Source organism: Strix uralensis, chromosome 7 (assembly GCF_047716275.1).
Source record: "Strix uralensis isolate ZFMK-TIS-50842 chromosome 7, bStrUra1, whole genome shotgun sequence".
In the NCBI taxonomy this organism is placed as follows: domain Eukaryota; kingdom Metazoa; phylum Chordata; class Aves; order Strigiformes; family Strigidae; genus Strix; species Strix uralensis.
The window spans coordinates 42,874,674-42,894,693 of NC_133978.1; the positions used below are offsets into that span (position 1 = coordinate 42,874,674).

The following is a 20,020-nucleotide window of genomic DNA, read 5'->3' on the forward strand; positions in this document are numbered from 1 at the left end:
GCACCGCTCACGCCCGGGATGAGTTGGGCTTTCCCGCATGAGCAGTGGCCCCGGAGCCGGCGCAGCGTGACGCTGCCCTGGGGACGCGCTCCCGGCCCCACGGGCAAGGGGCAGCGGGGCTTGTGCGGGCACGGGACACGCCTCGGGACACAAAACATGCTTGGTTCTCAGCGGGAAGCAACTTCCAAATTGCCTTAATACGTTGATAAAAATCTCCCATGTTCATAAATTTCAGGGAAACTGACCTTCCACGAGACTTCACAGGAACAATAGGGAAGAGTTACCACTCTTGCTGTCTAGGATTTAATGAAAATAATATAAAGAAAAGATCAGTAAGTAAGAAAAACAAAACAAAAAGCATTTTTTATGTGCTTTCGCATAAAATACACCATTTAGAGTACGAAAAAATGCAAATTGTCTGTTAGGAAAAAACCTCAAGATTCTCCTTATCTTTTTGTTTAGGGACCTAAAACTCTTAAGCTGTCAGACCTTCTTGTTCCCAGTTTTTCATTACACTGAGATAGCATTTCAATATGAGTAATAATAGAAATGTTGACTTCTTGAGTAATTTTCTAACTAAAATGCCCCAATGAAATGATGATGTGTTGTAGTATTTCTCTGGGGTTTTGTTCTTCTTTACTGTATTTGTAGTTGTCGATTTCATTATGCTCTTCAAAATCCGCATACAGTGTGATTTTCTATCGTTTGTTACCTTCTGTTTTCAGTTGATTGTAAACTACATTCAATAATCAGTGAGAGCACTGAACTCTTACCACTTGTTAGAGAAAATATCTCCGGAATCATTATTCACAGGTCTTGGCAAAAAATTAGGTCTTTGTATATTTCCAGCCTCTGTATCATGCTTCTTACTACCAGCTTTAAAAAAATGAACTTTATATAAACCTTTTCCTTATTTTCTTTCTAGTCCCTATGCTAATGGTCCCTAAAAGTAAAATTTTGATGTTGTAATAAGTATCAAATAGAAAGTTACTTTTTAATTCTGTAGAGTGGAGACCTTGTACTGAGTCAAGAATACTTAAAAATATTTTTTTTTAGACTACTGACTTCCTGCTTGTCTTTAAGCAGTAGTACAGATAATTCTGTAAAGAAATTGAAATACCAGAGGCCTCTTTCCCTCCTGCATTGCTCTATTTGCCAAGTCTGGACAGCCACGGAGAAAATAAGAACATTGCTGTCCAGCTGTCTTTACATCTTTTGGTGTTTTTTTAAAAGAGAACTGGAACTAAGCTGATGCTCTCCGTAACAAGCTAATGCAAATCTTCCATGCTTTTTGATCCTTTGAGTGAGGACCCACCTTTGCTTAAACCCTCTGTGGGAAGGTGTGTTGACTATCCATTGTGAAAGACTGCATAAAAACACAGTGTAGCTAAACTAATATAACCTTGTAGTCCTGACTTAAATCTCTAAAAGTCAGGACAGACGATTCTATATTTAGAAAAGCTATTTTTCAAGGCTTTATAAGTTTATAAAGACCATTAAAATTATTGCGGGTTGAAACTTGACATGAGAGGTTTCAAAACTAGAAGTGAAATGCTTACTTCCTTCAGAAGAAGAGCACCCTGTCAGGCTGTTGCATAAGTATTTTCCTACCCATGTAGCATATCTACTTTGGCTTATTAATTTTGAGTACAGCAGGCAGAAGGTCGAAAAAGACAAAATACGAAAGTAGAGGATGCTGTCACCCCATGGGCAGCCATCCGCTTGTACGTGGAGAAGCGGAGATGAGTTCTGCTCTCAGGGTTGCTTCTGCATTTCACAGGAAACAGTCACTGGACAAAATAAGAAAAACAGTTGTAGGAGTGGAGACCAGAGCCTTGGCATGGTTGATAAGATGGTAGGTGAGTGAGGATTTTCAGAATTACCACTTTGGCCTTAGTTGCATATAAATGAAATTGAAGTTCTTTGTTTTTATCTAGCCATTAATCCACAATTTGACTTCTGCCCTTTTGAAACAGCAGTTCACTTTTAAGTTTTAAAACTACTAAGCAATCTATAAATGGCATTTGTTGGATTTTACATAGCTATGTTAATATTTTTAATCATACATTAATTTTGGTTGGTATCGATCATAATCATATATATTATTATAGTTCTATGAGAATTTATAGTTATAGTGTATTATAGTTATAAATTGAATTTGTAGCTGTAAATGAAATGGTATTAAGGCAACACGGTAAATTCGTGTTAATGTATGTGCAAGTGGGATTCTGCAAGGTCTTGGTGGACTCTGTGTTAGTGCACGTTAGCTTCAGGACTCTTTCCAGTCAGCTTTGTATGTGGGAAGAATTCCAAAGCCACTTCTGAGCTCTCCTGCCAGCCACATCTGAAAATAGCATTTCTGCAGGCATACTTAAGGAGCTCAAAACAAAACAGAACTATTGTTCTTCTCCAGTGCAAAACTTTAATTTTGTTTAAGACCATATGTCTGCTTGATCTTAGGCGAATTCTTCCTCCTACCCCGCGTGACCATCCTGCTGCGGCGCAGAGGGAGCGGTGGTCAGGCAGTCCCCGTCAAAAACACCCGGAGCAAAGCCTTGACTGAGCACAGCGCTTGCAGCATCTGCTCAATTTGTGAGGCTGTCAGTTATCTCCTCTCTGTTCAGCAGGGCACTTGATATCTTGGCATTTTTCTAAATTCCTTCAATTCTGAGCTCCTTTTAATTCTTCAAGTACGTGCTTAAGTTGTTTCAGCTCACCATCCTGTACAACCCGAGCACCACAGAGAAGCGTGCTGGTGTTGCAGTGAGTGAACTTCCAAGGAAAAAAGTCTTGGCCCGCTGGCTCTCGGCCGGGATGTGCTGGGGCCGTTTCACCCCGGCCGGCAGCCTCTGCCCAGGGCACTCCCCAGAACATTCCAGCACTTCCGAATCGTGATCGAGGGAGAGGCATCTGCGGAAGACACAGCCATCTCTGCCAGCCAGCAGGGAGACCGCTCCGGTGGTGGTTCCTCCCCCCAGCCAAGAGGTTACCCTCTCCAAAGCCCACCCCTTTCCTCATTTGTCTTCCCTTGGGCTGAGAATAGGGGAAGTGACAAACCATGCTGCCTTCGGCAACAGCAGATCCTTCCTCCGTCCTCCTGAAATCTGCCCAAAGCGAAGGCAGGCTGGAAGAGGAGCCCCAGCTTAGTAAGAAACCACAGGCTGCATTGCAGGTCTGCTACCTTCACACAGAGAACATAAAGACCCCTTCCAATGGAGTATTTTTCAGACATTATTCACCCGTTCCTATACTGATATATTTTGAGGCCTTTTACTTTATGTAGTGAATATTCATGTTTTCATCTCATTACCCTTTGTGATCTAATGGAGCCCATAGCAACCTTAGCCATTGGAGACTAAATATAATTCAGGATTTTAAACTCTGTAAGCTCTGTCAGTCACGGGCTGAGCAGCCCAGCCGTGAGCAAACAGCAAGCCCAGTGTGAGGCTGGAAAAGAGTCTGTGGTAGTCAGCAATCGTTGCAAAAGGTGGTAGGTGTGAAAAAAGAAGTAACAACATTGTGGTCAGTCAATATACAGGTGGGCAATTGTTGCCTTTATCACTGCTCTCCATTAATTATTATAATTATTCTTGTAGCTGTTGTATAGCAAAGATAGGAGCTGACTTTAGCAAGAGTTCACACCCACCTACAAGGTTTGCTTTCAGATAAGTCTGCGTGCACAGTAATCTCATGTATTAATCATTCTCTTAAAGTGACCTATCCTTGTTTGTTGTCGCATTAGGCTGTCATGTAATTTATTGGTTGGACATATGTTTGTGTCTTAGATACCCTCCATGTGATACTTTTCTCAAGCAGACCCTCTGCACTGGCAGTATCTTGGCTTTGTCACCCCTCACCAGGAGACAGGTTGAATCTCATTTACTCTTGGAAGAGTGTTTCTCCTTTGGAATTCTCTCTGGTCTGGTCCCTTACTCTGCCAGAATCCTGTTTAGTCTGTAACCTATTTATTCTCTACCCTTGTAGTTTGTCCCGTGACCTTTTTTTTTGTTCTAGTAGGTTGTGTGATGATACATACATTTTTTCTTGTCTAATCTGCACTACAGAGTGAGCCAGTCCGCTCTGCATGAAGCAAAGCCATTTTCAAATGCGCTCACTTGTTCCTTCCCTTCTGCAGAGACTGTCCAGAGAAGAACAGTTCTGCCTTTTGTACCTTTTGTACCCAGCCCTGTGGGTGGTATTGTACATATCCCAGTTGTTGCCCTCGGGTGTGAAACGGGAAGACAAGATGATGGTTTAGATTTCAACGGGCTGCCTGTACTTACCCATGTCTCACTGAGTATGCAAATCGCCTGCTGCCAGGACTGGTGCAGTACTCCTGAAGCAAATGGGATTCCTGTTTCTTAGAACGTTATCTCAGGAACGCTCCTGGGTCCTGTTGTCTCAAAAAAAGGGAGAGTTAGGCACTCAAATAGGTTAAAAATTGTTGAAGTCCTAAATGATTTTTATACTTGCTCTATAAGCTACTTTTATAACACATGATTTTTCTGCCAGTTAAGAAGTGTTAAGAAGTATCCACCAAATAGAAATACTTCCTACTCATTCATGCACTGTAAATCACCTTCCAGGTATCAGTGAGGTATCTTAAATAGCCAGTGGATCCCTCAGCCCCTGACGAACAAATTCCCACAGGACATTGTGTAGTTGTCTGGGTTCTTCCAGCTTCTAAGGCTGGAGCACAGAAACAGCTTCCCAGCTGGAAGCAGAAAAGACAAGGTGCCATTTCCTCCAAAACAGTTAGAATATAATCATTAAAATAGTTTTCAGACAGCTCTTATCCCCATTTCTCCCCTCACATGAAACCATCACCACTCTTGCCATCATTCTCAATTAATTTCCAAATGAAAATAGGGTGTTTCTTTACTTTGTGAGGAACTGGATATATCACCCAAGTAAGCAGTTCTGTTTGTTTTAAGGAACTGTGGTAAAGGGAAAAAGAGGGGAAAGTCAATGAAGTAACAAGTTTCAAGGACTGAGCATTCCTGTATGCTATGTGTAAGGTGAGGATTACAGACCGTGCTGCAAGCAGAAAGCAAAGCAAATTCTAAACAGATTATGGTCTTTGCTGTTACCAGGCCGTTCAGTATATTCTTGTCTGAAAGTGCTGTTGAAAAGCCTGGTAGTTTGGAAACTGAGCCCTGTCCCACCTGTTGCCTCAGCTTTGCAGTAATTTTTTTTTCCAGTATGAGAATTTGTAAATTATAGCCCAAAAGTAACTTACTCTAAGCCAGGCACGTTCCCAGAAAAGACGTTTAGCTCAATCACAGTCACATACAGTAACATTTGACTGTTTTGCTGAAACCAGCCAGTGCTGGGTCCTTCCCGACAAGCCAGCGTTACTCATAATCACATTTATCCACTTGCAATAGTAGCAGTATCACATACATTTAGCAGCCTGCAACATTACTGTTATTAAAGCCCTAGAGCGCGTCGCTCGCTGTTGGCTGGCCGAGCCGTTAGTGTTGCTGAACAACCCGGTTCTGTGAGCTGGGCCTCTCCCCAACGCGCGTCTCCAGGGCCGAGCACAGCGCGCAGCTGCTGTTAGCCACAGGCCGGCCCCTGGCCCCTCGCTGGCCCGACGCCCCGCAGACGGGGCTCGCACCCACCCTCTTCACCTCCCTGCTGAGGTGCGGCCGCAGGCGGCTCCGCGTCAGCCAGGGCAGATTCTCTCGGGGGGAGCGTTCTGGGCGGGAAGCAAAGGGCCGGTTGTTACTTGCTGGAAAAAGAAAGGAGCTCTGGGTTTGGTTGGGTTTTTAACTGAAAAACGTCCAGAGTTACACTGGTGATACAGAAATGTTGACTCTGAAGCATATTATAGACATCTGTTTTTGAAAAAAGTATGTTAAGTCAAAAAGCAATATGCCCAACATAAAGCCATAAAAAAAGATTCAGAGAAAAACATTGTGTCGTTAACCTTCCTGTTTTGTGTTGTGCCTGAGTTACAGCTTGAGTCCTGTTTACCCTTCTTACCCTTTGCTGCTGGATTGCCCGGGTGACCCCCCCTTTTTATTGTCACCTTTGACTCTGATTGTTGGTGTGATCACCATGGTGTTAGTGTAGCCTTTGCAAGTAGCAGCTGTTTAACACATTGTACTTTAACTACTGTGTTTGCAGGACTGTGTTTACCCTCCTGATTTGGCTTAAGTGAGATGCATATCATGGCCAGTTAGCTCAGCAGAGCATCATGAAGGCTTATTAGTATTTTGGTACATATGAAGCAGCTAATTTAATTCAAACAGCAATGTGTCTTACTGCTTAGCTTTAACTGTCTGCTGCCTAAAATGAGCATATGAAGATAAATTACATGGGGTCATTTGCTAGGAAGAGAACTAGGGAACCCAAATCTCCCTTTCAGATTCAGGGAAATATAAAATGGTAATTCAATTTGGAGGAAGAAACTAATGATCTGGAAGATGACAAAAATTAGATGTCATACTTCCAGGGGTCAGATGACATTTTATTGAAATCACACTTGTGTACCAGCTCACACTAATGCTGAGTTGGGACCTTGTCAATCAAAAATATCAAAATATTTTTATTTATATCCTTGTCCTTACAACTTTCGAAGCAGACAAAGCTTGAACCAGCAGCCTACATTCACTGTCCTTGCTTGTGGTTAAAAGCATCTTAGACAATCTGAAAGTATGTCAAAGCTAAAGGTAAATTGACCCAACATTTTCTTACAAAATACAAAAATAGTAAATGATTGTCTTATGAAAAGTGGTTGGGATTTTTTCCCTTTTGAAGTTTTCTCTCAATATCATACGTAAATAGAAAGACTTAAAAGTGAGAGCAGTAAATGCAAAGACTCATACCCAAGTTCAAAGATAAAATGGACCAAATCAAAATTGTGTCTCAGCTCTTCCCATAAAGAGCTCAGTTTTCATTGACGCTTTATAGTTCCATCCATCACAAATATTTTATATTAGAAACAATTCAGTGATATGAAATGCGTGGACAGTTAATAGATGAGAACAAGTGGTCTTTGAACAGGAGGTATTCCCACTCCCTGAAACATATAAAGTTTGCCCACACATCTGCATCTGAGTCTAGACATAGGATGCAGAGTTTTTCAGAATGACCTTTATTGTACTAAAAAAGATTACATAGCTTAATTCTTCCCCACTGTTGCCTAGTGGATGTTGTCACACTTGCTACAACACTGCTGGGAATGTCTTGACCACAGAAGGCAGAATCCCTAAAGCAACACCAACAGGCGTTAGCAGCAGGGCGTGTTCACTGGGCAAAAGTGAGCTGGAAAGCAGAACAGGGTGGCAGACAGCTTTTAAAGGTAATAACACTCCAAAGTGAATTAATTGTTTCCTGTTAGAAAGTACATTTCACCCATCTCAGTAACACATTTTATCCATTCTTACACAAGAGAAGAGTTCATTAGGAGCATTTTTCCTGACTGGAAATGCCAGTTAAGGAGACATTTATATACACAGTATTGTTGGCTTGTGCTTCGAGTTAAGACACTGCTGACAGGATGGTTTATGATGTCAGAAGACTTTTCACCCTGCAGTAAGTATTTTTGTAAAGGTGTCCAATCATCTTTGACAATACCTGTCAACAGCAGCAGTGCAGTAATATTACTGACGCTCTTAATGGTTTATTTTCCCCAAACAGTTGCCAAGTAGCTCTCATCCCTATTAACTGTAATGCTCATTGGACAGTCTGCTCTTATTAACAGAGTTAGTTAACAATTCCTCAAAGTGTTTGGTTAAATTTTGACAACATTGAGTGTGTATTAATGATGTTGCTTTAATTAGTACCTTCTGGAAGTTTTATTCAGAAAACCCACCAGACAGTAATCCTGGCTAAATAAAATGAGTGTAACTGAAACAAAAGTTGGTGAAATAAGGTGGAAAAGCAGCTAGAAGGAACATCTTGAGAAAAAATAAATCCTGAACAACTGGAGATAAATCGTACAAGCCTCTCACACGGGTGCTCCAGCTCCAGAACTGCCTGCCTGTCCATCCTCCAGAGGCATATACAGTCAAGGTATATTTTGTGTAACTCTACCAGCTGGCATACACAGAGAATAACAGACTATTTTTGCTATTGGTTGTTCATCTAACACGAGTGGTTTAGGTTCTAAATTTCAACTTTGCCACTGTTTTAATCAGGGCAGAAAAGTTGTTCCACTTGGAAATCCTCATTTCTCCATTTGTGTTTTTAAATATACATAATACAGTGTGTGTAAAAAAACATCAGTAACCGTACTGAATACTAAAGTTAGGAAGTGTGTACAGTCTTAACTTATCTATAGCAGCTGTTATGTGTTAGCATTGTATACATTTATCATTTCTATTTCAGTGGTACCTAGAGGCCTTTATCTGTTATGTCATCATTTTTACATGAGCACTCGCTATTCATTCTCAAGATCACTGTTTTCTGTGCATTGCACAAGATAGATTGTGATTGAGGCAGAATGCTATTGAAAGAAAAAAAAAAGACATTCTTTCCTGTCTAGTCATGGGACTGAGCAAGCTGGTTCTCCCTTTTTCTCTGCCACAGTCACAGTTCTGATGGTCAAGACTAGTTACACATGCACAGAAAGGTGGCGTGATGCTTACCCTCTGGGAGATTAATACTGGAATTTTTAACTTTTGATTATTTGGAGTAGAGTTCTTAAAATTATTTTTATCAGATCTGCAGTTGTTTTTATCAAGCCAATTCATGGATCAGGAAATCTCTTAACAAGAATTATTAACTGAGTTTTGAATTAAGAACTTATTATTCCTTAAGAGTTCCTCAGGAGTTCCTTACTTGCCTGGTATGAGTGTGTTAAAAGAGGCTGGAGACGTCAGCAAACAAAGTTATTTTAATGCACTTGATAGCGAACAATCTTTTGCGTCATGTCTTTTGGAAGGTGTGTATTACAAGAATAGTTCTGCTTGTTGCATGCACACAAATTTAAATTCACATTATTCTTTAAAAGAGACTATTTATGCTTTATTTCAAAGAAGCAGGTGAGAAGTGGGGTTGAAAGGAAGGAAAAGAGGAGGTAAATCATGAAGCCACCCTAGAGAGAACAAAAAGTTCATAGTCAAAGAGAAGCGGGTATTAGCACACTTGTGTCTTGGTTAGCCCGTTGAAGGTGGTGGAAATATTTCCCAGTTCCGTGAGCACGACCTGGACTCGGCGCTATCTGGGCAGTTGCTGCATTGGAAGAAGCAAAATGAGCGTCATGTCTGTCTGTCCTGTGTTCCTGAGATACGTGCTCTCCTGTTAGTTACCCGCCTGGGCGCTCTGCAGCCTTCACGGCAGTGGGGCCAAGTTCACCAGCTTCAGGAGACGAGTGTTTGCAGGAGCACACCCAAAGGCTGCATTCTGGTGACAGATTGTGTGTACGAGACTGAAATTGAGTGCAGTTCTGAGGCTTTCGGCATTTGCCCCGTGTCTTTGATTTTTGAACATCTTTCTGATATGACAGCACCAGAATCATCAGCCTGGCTTCCTGAAATGCTTGTGCATCTGTCTGTCTGCTCTTTCAATTGCTGCTGTTGCCTGGTTTAAATCCCATCAGCTGGTGGGAAGACATCTGAACAAGGTAACATCATGTAAGACACCCGAGTATCCACAGGGGAGAGCACCATTAGAAATGCTCCAAAAAAGTAAAAGCTTCAGAGTTCTTAAGAAGATGGTTCAATTCTGGAAGCAGTAGCACCTTTTTCATTCCACTGTTTCACTCAGTACAGGATGATGGAGACAGCTCCTGGAGTGTATGTTGTCTGAGAAGTTTTATTTGGGAACAGTATACATTCAGCAGTATGTTTCATGAAAATGTCTTCAGTGACAGTCTTATTCCAGAAACCTCTGCTTTTATTTGCAAAAATCTATTTAAGATAAATGGCATATAATAAACTAAACTATCTTGTCCCCAAAACCTCTTAAGTCCCAAAATAGAATCCCTCCCAGCAATTTTGAGTCATATCTATCTATGATCATTTTTTGAGCCCATCTACAAAAGAAGCCTGCTTATTCCAAAGTATTTGTGACCCTTCTAGAGCATGAAGGAGGAGAGCAAATGGTTTCCCTTATTTTTGGGGGGGTGTATCTAGTTAGGATTTTTTATTATGTCTATGTCAGCATCTCACTGAGAGTGAGACTTGCACAAGCCGAAGGGGTGGTGGTGGGGAGAGAGAAGCCTTAGCTCATTAGAGTGCAGCAAGACAGAGTGCTCCACACCTCTGGCCCGAAGCTGCCTTATAAAAAGAAGAGCTTGCCCCACTTTATTGTATTAAATTATTACCTACAGGTTATTTTGTCTGGATAACTTTTGCAGCATTTATTTTCATCTCTGTCCCAGCCATTAGAAATCTGATTTGTCAAAGATTTGTAAACTACAGTAACTTCTTGACTGGGTGATCAGCGCTAAAGACCTTGAAAAATTGGCAGAAGTTTTCACCCTGTGAAAACGTTAAGATCAATAAAGCAAATTGATAAATACCATTTTGCAGAATATAGGCTCTCAGATGAAATGCTCTAACACATAGCAGTAACCGATTATTCCAGGTACAGAACATCATACTTTAAAAGCCATACAGTTAATGGTGTAAAAGGAAAGATTATATGAAATGTGATTGATTCTTATACCTTATGTCATGAGAAGTTGCTTTAGTTATGTGGGGTTCTTGAGTAACTAAAGTAAGAGGTTACCAGAAAAAGTCAACCCTTAAATTGCAGACAAAGAGCTTCTACTACCAATAGTATTACATCATCAAAATACTTCACAGACACTCAGAAATAAGCTGTACTTCTGTATGTCAGTGAAGCAGCAAATTGAATTCTCATAATATGTTTTGAAAATGAGTCTTGTTAGGTTTGATGAGGTGGAAAAGGTACTGAGATCACTGGTTTGTTCCAATACGTTCAGTACGCTTCTCTTGGATGTTTGCCATGGCTAATCTTTTTAATGGCAGTGTAGCTTGTAAACCCATTTGGTAGAAAGCTATATGTCTCCGTTTCAGAGTATCACACCAAGCAGGGTGGTAAATAAGTTTCTCTTCAAGCATGCAAACCCTTTTGTTACAATACCAGAAATTTTATTTTAACACACATATCAGGAAAACTTCAGTATTTCCTTTATGAATTCAGTGATGAGCAGAATAAAATGCAAATGTCATTTTAAACACACCCACACATACATATGTAGATAATATGCACCAGCCTTATGGTTTTTGTTTAAAGACATTTATCAAATGTCTTTAAACAAATTCAGGCCCAATATTCAAGAAATTGTGAGCCTGTCACAAACCCTCTGGATTTCTCCAAACCCCTCTTTGGCTACTTACCCATGCCTGCCATTTGGAAATGGTCTGGGAAAACAGTCGGCCTTACAGCATGGTAGCATCGTCAAATCCAAAGTTCCATCATATTAAACTACTGAGAGGGAACATTTGAATAAAATGAGGAAAACTTTGGCCTCAGCCTCCTGACAGCTGAACCCGAGGTTGCCACTTCAGGTGCTTTAGATGATTTCAGCCACATGATTTCACAGGCAAGTTGAGTTACCTTATTTTAGACTGTTCTGTAGGTTAAAATAAACACTTTCTGTTGCCTTTCAGAGCTAAGTTAGAATTCACTGGAGATCCTATAGCACATTTATAATGGCCCCCACAGCATAAATACCATTTAATCAACTTCTATTCCAGAAGTTATCCTATTCTATTAACACAATTTCATATAAAGTTACAGAATCTTACGTAGTCAGCATCATTTTCCTTAAACCACATTCCTAATTCCTTGGTTCTGAAGAAATCCTATGAAAAGCCTGCTTTCTTGTCATATCTTCCTTTTTGTCAGCCTTAGAGAATCCACACAGGTGGGGTCTGTGTACAGCTGCAGAGATCCCAGTGCTCTGAACTCTGTTTTCTGTTCAGTTATTCCTGGATAGCTCTCCTTGAGAGAATCCTGCAAAGAAATCCCAGGAGATGAACATTTTTTTTTTCCTGGGTTTCCTTTTTCATCTTCGGCCTATTCTTTTTCCCTAGTCATAACCAACAGCCGCCTACTATGTATTTGAGTTGTCGTTGAACTGATTTTTGTACTTTCACAGTTTGCTGTCTCTAAACACTCTCGTGCAAAAATGCAAGGTAGGAGGTGAGAGTTGTGAAACTGTGTGTGTCTTAACATGTTGGCCTAAAGTAGGATTGTAGATATGAGAAGAGAAACAGAGAAAGCACATTAGAAAAGAAAGGTAATTATGAGAGGTATCTAAAAGAGCTGCTTTTTGCCAGTTAAAATTTTTAATTAGTGTGGTCATTTGAGCCAGAGGTTTCAGGCTGCTTTGCAGAAAAGTTGCTGATGGTTCTGACTGTGATTTGTTTGCAGTTATCCGTACAGCGAGGACTCTAGCCAGGGGAAGCAGTACATGAACACGAGATGTCCAGCCTGGTGTGACAGAATCCTCATGTCCCACTCAGCCAAGGAGCTCATTCTGAAAGTAAGTACGGCCCTGCAGCCGCCGTGCGCTGGGTTTATCTTCAGCAAAGGTGGGCAGGGCTGAAAGACTTCTGCCTTGTCCTTGTGTTCTCAGTTCCCCATAGCAAACGCTTGCCACACTGGCGACAGCGTACCATGGCAATGACAAACTGCTGTTCCTCCGTTGCTTTCCACCCAAGGATGTGGGTTTGTCCCAGTTAACCCGTTGGCAGTTACCAAAGCAGGAGCTTTCACAAACGCTGCTTTGGGTATCTGAGGTGCCAATGCCAGATGCCTGTCATCTCTTCTGTGCCGCTTCTGTACTTACAGCACTGGGAAACTGTCCCTGCTTTAAAAAAGAGTAACAAAAACCCTCCATCGGTCCCCCACTCCAGTCCACTATACAGTAACATAGGTAACAGTGCTGCCCTTACCAAGGATTCAGCACAGATGCAGACAAAAGTACCAAGGAGCGGCTGCTGACTGCGGAGTAACGCCGCTGAAAGGAAAACCTGTGCAGCAACAACTTGAGGTACCTGAGCTACAAGCGTGGTAGATTCAGGTTCCCTCTGCTGCTGATGGTGAGAACTGGATTTCCCAAGAATATGCCAGACGTTTGATGGGCCAGATCTCCCATCACTGTCCCCTGAATGCAGGCAGAGTCCCCAGCAGGTAGGCCTAACTTCAGGACACCAATTAAGCGCCTAAATTTAGACATTCCATTAGAGCTTTAAAAACACAATTGTGCAACATTTTTAGAACATCTAGTTCCTCTTGGGATTTTAGTGTATAGAGGTAAGGTAAACTTGGGTGATGTTCTGTCCAAAGTTAAATGACCTAAATACAATTCAGGAGCCGTCCAGCTTTCCTTTTCTCTAGCTTTCTCTTTCTCCTGCTTACTGCTCTGCTCTCCTCCTCTCGTTGGAAACACTGGCCCAGGCCAGCCGGTTACAGGTGCCAACCCACACAGCCCCAGTTTTCTCCTGTGTGCTTGTTCATGGCAACTGGAGACCCATCCTCTTCACGCTGGCCACCAGTTGTTCTGAAGGACTAGGAACCGATCGGGAAGTCGGTGTGTGGTACAAGGAGGTCTCCCCCAGGTCTTTCTGCTCTGAATTGTTGGTGCTGCACTAGCCGTGGCCGTGAGCGTGACGCCAGCACAACCGTGCTGTGACTTCCCAGCACTGTGGCGCTGAGGTTCCCCTGCTGACCAGCCCATGTGAATGTCTCATACAGAACAGACTCACCAAACCCAAAATTGCCCAAAAGTCACGTATCCGTCTGTCTGTTCCTGAATAACTAACACAGTTTAATCAGAATAAGTTGCGGAAAATAATCTTTGCAAATAAATCCATATTCTACAGCTTTGTGGCTTTTTTCTTGTTTAAATTAGCGAAACCCTTGAAACTTGCTCTCCTGAAGTTTATAACCTCCCGTTTCTCTCTCTCATCATGGTTATTTATCTCATGATTACACTGTTTGCTTTGCAGTATATAACTCACTGAAAGGCTGAGAACATTTTTTCCATAGCTACTCAAATTTCAATTCGATGTACTTCTTCACACGTTTCAATGTGTAGAAGTATCTGCACGATCTCTTGAAGCTTCACCCAAAATTTTAGACAATGCATGTACTGCAGTATCTAAAAAAAAACCTGTGAAGCTAAGAAAAATACAGGCTTTATAGTAAAATAGTAACGTCAAAATCAGTGTTACTTCATCTTCTTACACAGAAATATCATGTGAAAAAGTGAGACTTTACCCAAAATATTACAGATAGTACTTGGCGCCCATGAAATTCCTAAAGAACAAAGGATTAAAACCATGGAAAGAGTGGCCAATGAGGGAAGATTTTTTTTAAAGCTATGAATAAGGAGATAGAAGTGTACACAAAGGCTTGAAGAGTGTAAACAGTACAGAGGGAAAGGAATTCTTTCAGATTATCTAGGGGGGTATAACTTGGATATAATGGGAGAAAATTAAACAAAGGAAAACAAAGTTAGAGCATTAAAGAAATTTGTAACTGTGAGGTCATTGGCCCATTCTCAGTCTCCATGGAACAGAAACCCAGTCATCTGGATGAATGTGCTGGTTTTGGCTGGGATAGAGTTAATTTTGCAGTATATGCTCCCAGTAGTGCTTAGTTGCCAGCTGGGGTTAAACCACAACAGTCATTCAAAGCTTACATTTAAAAAATGCATATAATTTTGTCTCTGCAGCTTTACATTTTCAAATTATGAGCATGCAGTTTGGGACATCTCCAGAAATGCTTATGCAAAATTACAAATGTAGATGAGGCCAAACTGGCATGGTTGTTTAACTCAGTGAGTCTACACCAATAAAGGAGTTAGCTTATCCAGCTCAAAACCAAACTGTAATTCTGGCCCACAAAACTTAATGAAAATATTCAGTAGAAAAGAATGCTGAACTGATAGAGGAAAGGGCAAAATGACCTTACAAGTTTTTGTGGTTCTACACAGTAAGCAGTGTTTGCCTTGCTACTGAGAATTTAGTCCACTGCAGAGACTTACGCTTTGAAGCTTTAAAAGGAACTGTGAAGAAAGTAAAAGCAAATTTTGATTAACTGATTACACTGTAACAAATCCTTAAAGTATAAATGTATATGAATTTTTGAAGAATTTCTGGTTGTAACTAGCTATTGAGTATTCTTATGCAGGTAATCGTTTTGCTGTATTAATTTTTCTTACAGGCAGATAAAGAATCTCTCTTTCTCCCTTAGCAATTCTATATTTTATTTCAAACAAAAATTGCAGTAAATCTGCATTTTAATCCTATGTAAAGAAAGGGTAGTACGCACAAATTGCCACACTGTACAGTGTGTTCTGCTACCCAGTAGGCATTACAGATTGTACAGACATGGGGCTGTAAACAGCTTTCATGCAACATCATCTATCATGCCATGGTCGGTTACCTCACCATCATGTTATTTTATGCTTCCTGAGCCCTAAAACACCAAAGGTTGCCCACTGCTAGGGAGCTGTGTTGATGCCTGATAGCATGAAGTAATGAATGCTCAGCCAAGTGTATATTGTTTCTGCTTGTGCACCGCTGTAATTTGTTTATCTGTCTAAAGATTATGCAGTTGAAAATCCACAATTTTATGCTGCCTTTGTAAATTATCAAGTCGCTTTTGATGAATGTATCCCCACTTCCGATGCTAGTGGCATTATGATCTTGAAATATTGGAAAGTGCTCATGCATACAATGCAGAAGGTTATGTTTTTATATTTTTGGCAGACAACTGTGCTATAAAGTAAATCTGACCTTAAGCTTCCTTACTGCATTAAAGATAATTCAGTTTTAACTTTATAGTCCTAAATGCTACTGTTTATATAAAGTTATTGCCCAGTCAAACTTGACTGATTACAGATGAGAAAGTCTTGACTGTTTCATACAAAATAAATTAGTATTGCCAACTACTTTAAAGCACATCTATGATTGTGTTAGAGACTTGAGAGTGTGCAGATTGCAGATTTGATTAGCTTATAGGAATTGTTTAGCATAATAAGAAATTGTCTTGTATAGCAATGTATTTGTATTTATTCCTGAAGTACTGGGCTAGAGAATCAAAACAGATTCTCAAAATCACGTTTATTGCAAATGGCAGAAAGAGGACTACAGTTTATTATTCATTAAGCTACAAATGCTAAAGAAGTCAGCGTATAAGGATAAAGTTCAACATGGAACAAAATGAAAGCAATTCATAATGGAGACTGGAGGAATTTCAGCTTTCATTTGCTGATTTTCTTAAAATCACTTAATGCTTTTTTTCAAACAAAGAAATGTATCTCATAGACATGGTTAAAGATTATATTCATAAACTGTAAATAGTTCATTATTCTCTGAAAATTTAAAATCACCTATATGATGAAATCAAATGCTCTTATAAGTCAATGTGGATTGCATTTAATTCAAAGAACAACATCTATCTCACCTAATTCAATAAAAATTGTGTGTTGTTCTTAAAAAAGGGCTGGCCAAATGTGCTAGCTGCACTTCACCGGCAAAAGGTGGAATGCAGTCGCAACCGAGTCATTCGTTTCATCTACCCCAGTGTTACTCACTAAAATTTCTTGAGGTCCCAGAAGCAAGGAGTAGATGCAGTGATTTCATGAGTTATTTTATGTGGACAAATTGCAGAAATTACTGCAAGTGGTGCTGGACATAAAAGTTCATTCTTACGTGGTCTTTCTCTGGAGAAGCCAAGCAAAGATGTTTTAATATCACTTCGTTCAGAAACTGGTTTGAACTACTTGCATAAATTATTTCCATATTTCTGTTTCTGTAATCTGGAGAATACTTGAACTGACTGGTTGTTTGTTGTGTTGTTTTGTTTTTTTCAACTAGTCAGAAAATGATGAGAAGATAGTAATATATGACCACATTGGGCCAAATGTCTGCATGGGGGATCACAAGGTAATTAAATTAAACATTTGAGTAAAGTAAACATTTTAGTATTGTATCTTCTAAGTCTCTTTTATTAGGAAGGAGAATGTATGCACTAGTTTCTGTTAATTTTATTTTTAAGTCAGCTATATCTCTGTCCTATTTTTAGTTTAAAGCCTCGAACATGTTTTAGAACTGAAATCAGCCAGTAGAGTAGATACTTGTATGACATCAAATAAAGAACAGGATGATGTGTGCTGCAGTGAAAGCACGATACAGTACAGAATGAAGAGGAGCAACTGTCTGTGCACTTATGACTGTTCTTGTAAAACAAAAGTATTTTCATTGGGTTATCAAAATTGTTTCCAAAACATAGCTTCAATTAAGTCAGTGCCTAGCTGCTTATTAGTAAAATAACATATTGGCAGTTCCATCTTTAAGCAACAAGTGAGAAAAAGGAACTAGAATTACATAAATACTAGTTGTTAAAGTGAAGAAAAAAACATGAATTTTACAAACAATATTCTCTGGCTGAAGATACCAGATGGAAAGCCAAGTTAGAAATGTAGCAAATGAGTATTTGCTTTCTGTGAAAAAAGCTGATCGAGGAGTAGGAGGTAACCTCGGAAAGCCTGTATAAAAACTACATAAAACCTATATAAAAGCTCAACTAGAAACTTGCAAGAACATGTAAACTGTAAGCCAGTGGTAAGGTGTCAGTCCTGGCGCTAAGGCTCCTGAGCAATAATTCAGTGGTGGATAATGGGTGTGTATGCGTCTGTACACCTACATCCAAATTCACAAACATACAGCTATATTTACCTTCATGGATGCACTAGAGTGATTTGGTCTAGAATCATCCAAGTCGGATTTTAAAATACAGACGTTTACTAACTTCGCCAGCAAAATGAAAAGTTCAGTGTGCCAGCAGCTGAAGGTCAGCCAGTTCAGAAACAGTAATTTTTGTTTCCTTTGTCACCAGTGTACTTAATGTGAATTTTTTTAGCATGGAGTTAATTGTGTGCTAAAAGGGAGTTGTGTATGGGACCCAGTCCTCTTCCACAGAGATCAATGGCAAACTTTCCCTTAGATTTCAATGGGAACAGGGATCTGTAAGGAGACAGGGTAGTTCTCTTGTGCGTTTTGTAGTTAGATTAATCCAAAAAATTTTTGCATCATTTTGTTTTCAGTCATAGAGGAATTTTTGCTGTATTTACTACTGACTGTAAAAAAAAAAAAAAAAAAAAAAAAAAAGGTTGTATTTCAAATGCATAACTTCTATTTTTCCCTGACTTGCTGCAGCCTGTGTTCCTGTCCTTTCGAATAGCTGCTGGGGCAGGTAAACCTATTGCAAATGTGCACAAGTGTTGTGTCGTGCAGTGATGTGGTGGTAAATATCATTTTTTTTCCTTTACGTTTATATTTTCTACATCATTTCCCCTGTGTTTATTTTTCTTTTTAAAAAAATGCCAATTCTGCAACAGGAAAAAGATGCCTACGAAATGAGAAGATTTTCCGTGAAACCACACTGTAGCAAGGAGGGAAGGAATACACAGTAAACTGAAATACATAATCGTAACAACTGTATTGATAAATCAAGTCCCGAGTGCCACATTTTTAGACTGCTGATCGTACACTATGCTTCAGCATCTGGACTCTGTTCGAGAAAAGCCTCACATACCTCACTGTCTTGTATGTTCATGTGACATCAAGTAGAAATGTGGAATTATTTTTTATATATATGTCACAATTCTGTTGCCAAAACTCTAAATAGACAGCAGAGATGTTATGTATTTTAGATTTCACAACTTTCAACTTTTAGTGTTTGTCAATGTGGAAAAGCTATTTCAGCATATTATAAACTTTTAAAGGTGTCATGCCTAACATTATATCTTTACCACTTTGGGGTTTTGTACATTGGATTGTATAGATAGAGATATTGATGGTTTTAAATGGTATTTTCTTTGTTGACCAAGGCTTATGGTTTGTGTTTTAGTTTTAGTATTTTGTTTTTCATTTTTATAATTTTTTTCTCATGGTATTTACTATACTGCCATGTTACATGGTTTTTGAATCACACAGCAGCTGCTTTCTATACATACATATATATGTGTGTGTATATATATGTATGTATGTGTATATATACACAGATATATAAATAATTTATAAACCTGACCAAAACTTACGCTAAATATACTTTCCAGTATGAATGCTTGAGAGTGCCATATCAGCAGTTAGTGTTGGAGCCTTAGCAGGTTTAGTTCAGTGTACGTCAACAACCAACATTTATATAATAAATAATATATAGCAGTGCCATCCTGGATACAGATATATAGCATACTATATAGCACATATATTAGCAGTTTCACTTTGCTACTCCTATAATCCCTTCTTTCTATGTAATATTAAGGATTGAATGTGAAGTTCTTAGCTAGGTTTGGGTGTAACTTTCCAGAATTTTGTAAACTGTTTTTGTCCGTCTTTTGTTACTGTTTTATGGTGCCAAGTATTCTATATGGAAACAATAACAACATGGGAGAAGAAAGTAATAGTCTGCTTCAGGTAGCAACTGCCTTGGACACAGACTGTATTTATACAGTGCTAAAGAAAAAAAAGGACTGTAAATTTTCCTGGTTAGTAGCTCAGTGCAGCCTACAATATAATCTTGTTACGAACATTTTTCTCCCACCACTAAATACAACATTAAAAGGTGATTAGGGAGTCTGTTGATGAAACACAAATGTATGTTTTATTGATTTAATTTAGAACACTACAGAGTTCATGGACTGCGTGATGGCATTAGATTGATGCTTGATTTTGGTATAAATCACTACCATTGAAAATGATTTGATGTCCGCTTGCAGAGTGTTTCCTCAACAGTACGGTCTGGGTTTATAGGAAGTACTGTTGCCCAAAGGGTGTCTGCAGCTCTGTATTGTTATTGTGCCATGTTGCATTATAACCACACAGTAATTCTATTTAAGCGAACTCAACTCATGATAACTTCGAAGGCCTTTAGAAATGAGTACTTTGGTTCTCAAGCAATAAAACTAATCATGGTGAATATGGCTGTGTCTGTGCCTTTAATTTGGGCCTTGGGGATTACCGGGAAATTATTAAATTGTCACATTTCTTATTAATGAGTTACCTTTTAATCGCCTGCCAGT

General features: G+C 39.7%; 1 protein-coding gene and 1 long non-coding RNA gene across 4 annotated transcripts in view; one reads left to right on the plus strand and one right to left on the minus strand.

Annotated features, from left to right (window-relative positions):
• INPP5A (inositol polyphosphate-5-phosphatase A) overlaps positions 1-19,917 on the plus strand; it is a 251,562-nt gene extending 231,645 nt beyond the window's left edge. The window contains exons 13-16 of one of the 3 annotated variants that reach the window (XM_074875636.1): positions 12,358-12,469; positions 16,815-16,883; positions 18,156-18,192; positions 18,338-19,917. In XM_074875636.1, the coding sequence (XP_074731737.1) occupies positions 12,358-12,469; positions 16,815-16,883; positions 18,156-18,192; positions 18,338-18,387 (268 nt within the window). In that variant the 3' untranslated portion in view covers positions 18,388-19,917. Of the gene's footprint in view, positions 1-12,357; positions 12,470-16,814; positions 16,884-18,155; positions 18,244-18,337 lie in introns of all 3 variants that reach the window. The other 2 variants (XM_074875637.1, XM_074875638.1) reach the window with 2 other exon arrangements.
• Positions 1-20,020, minus strand: part of LOC141946197 (uncharacterized) — a 20,376-nt gene continuing 356 nt past the window's right edge. Inside the window, exons 2-3 of the long non-coding RNA XR_012629751.1 lie at positions 4,284-4,393; positions 1-296 (exon numbers count right to left, since the gene is read on the minus strand). This is a non-coding gene — a long non-coding RNA (uncharacterized LOC141946197). The remainder of the gene's footprint in view (positions 297-4,283; positions 4,394-20,020) is intronic.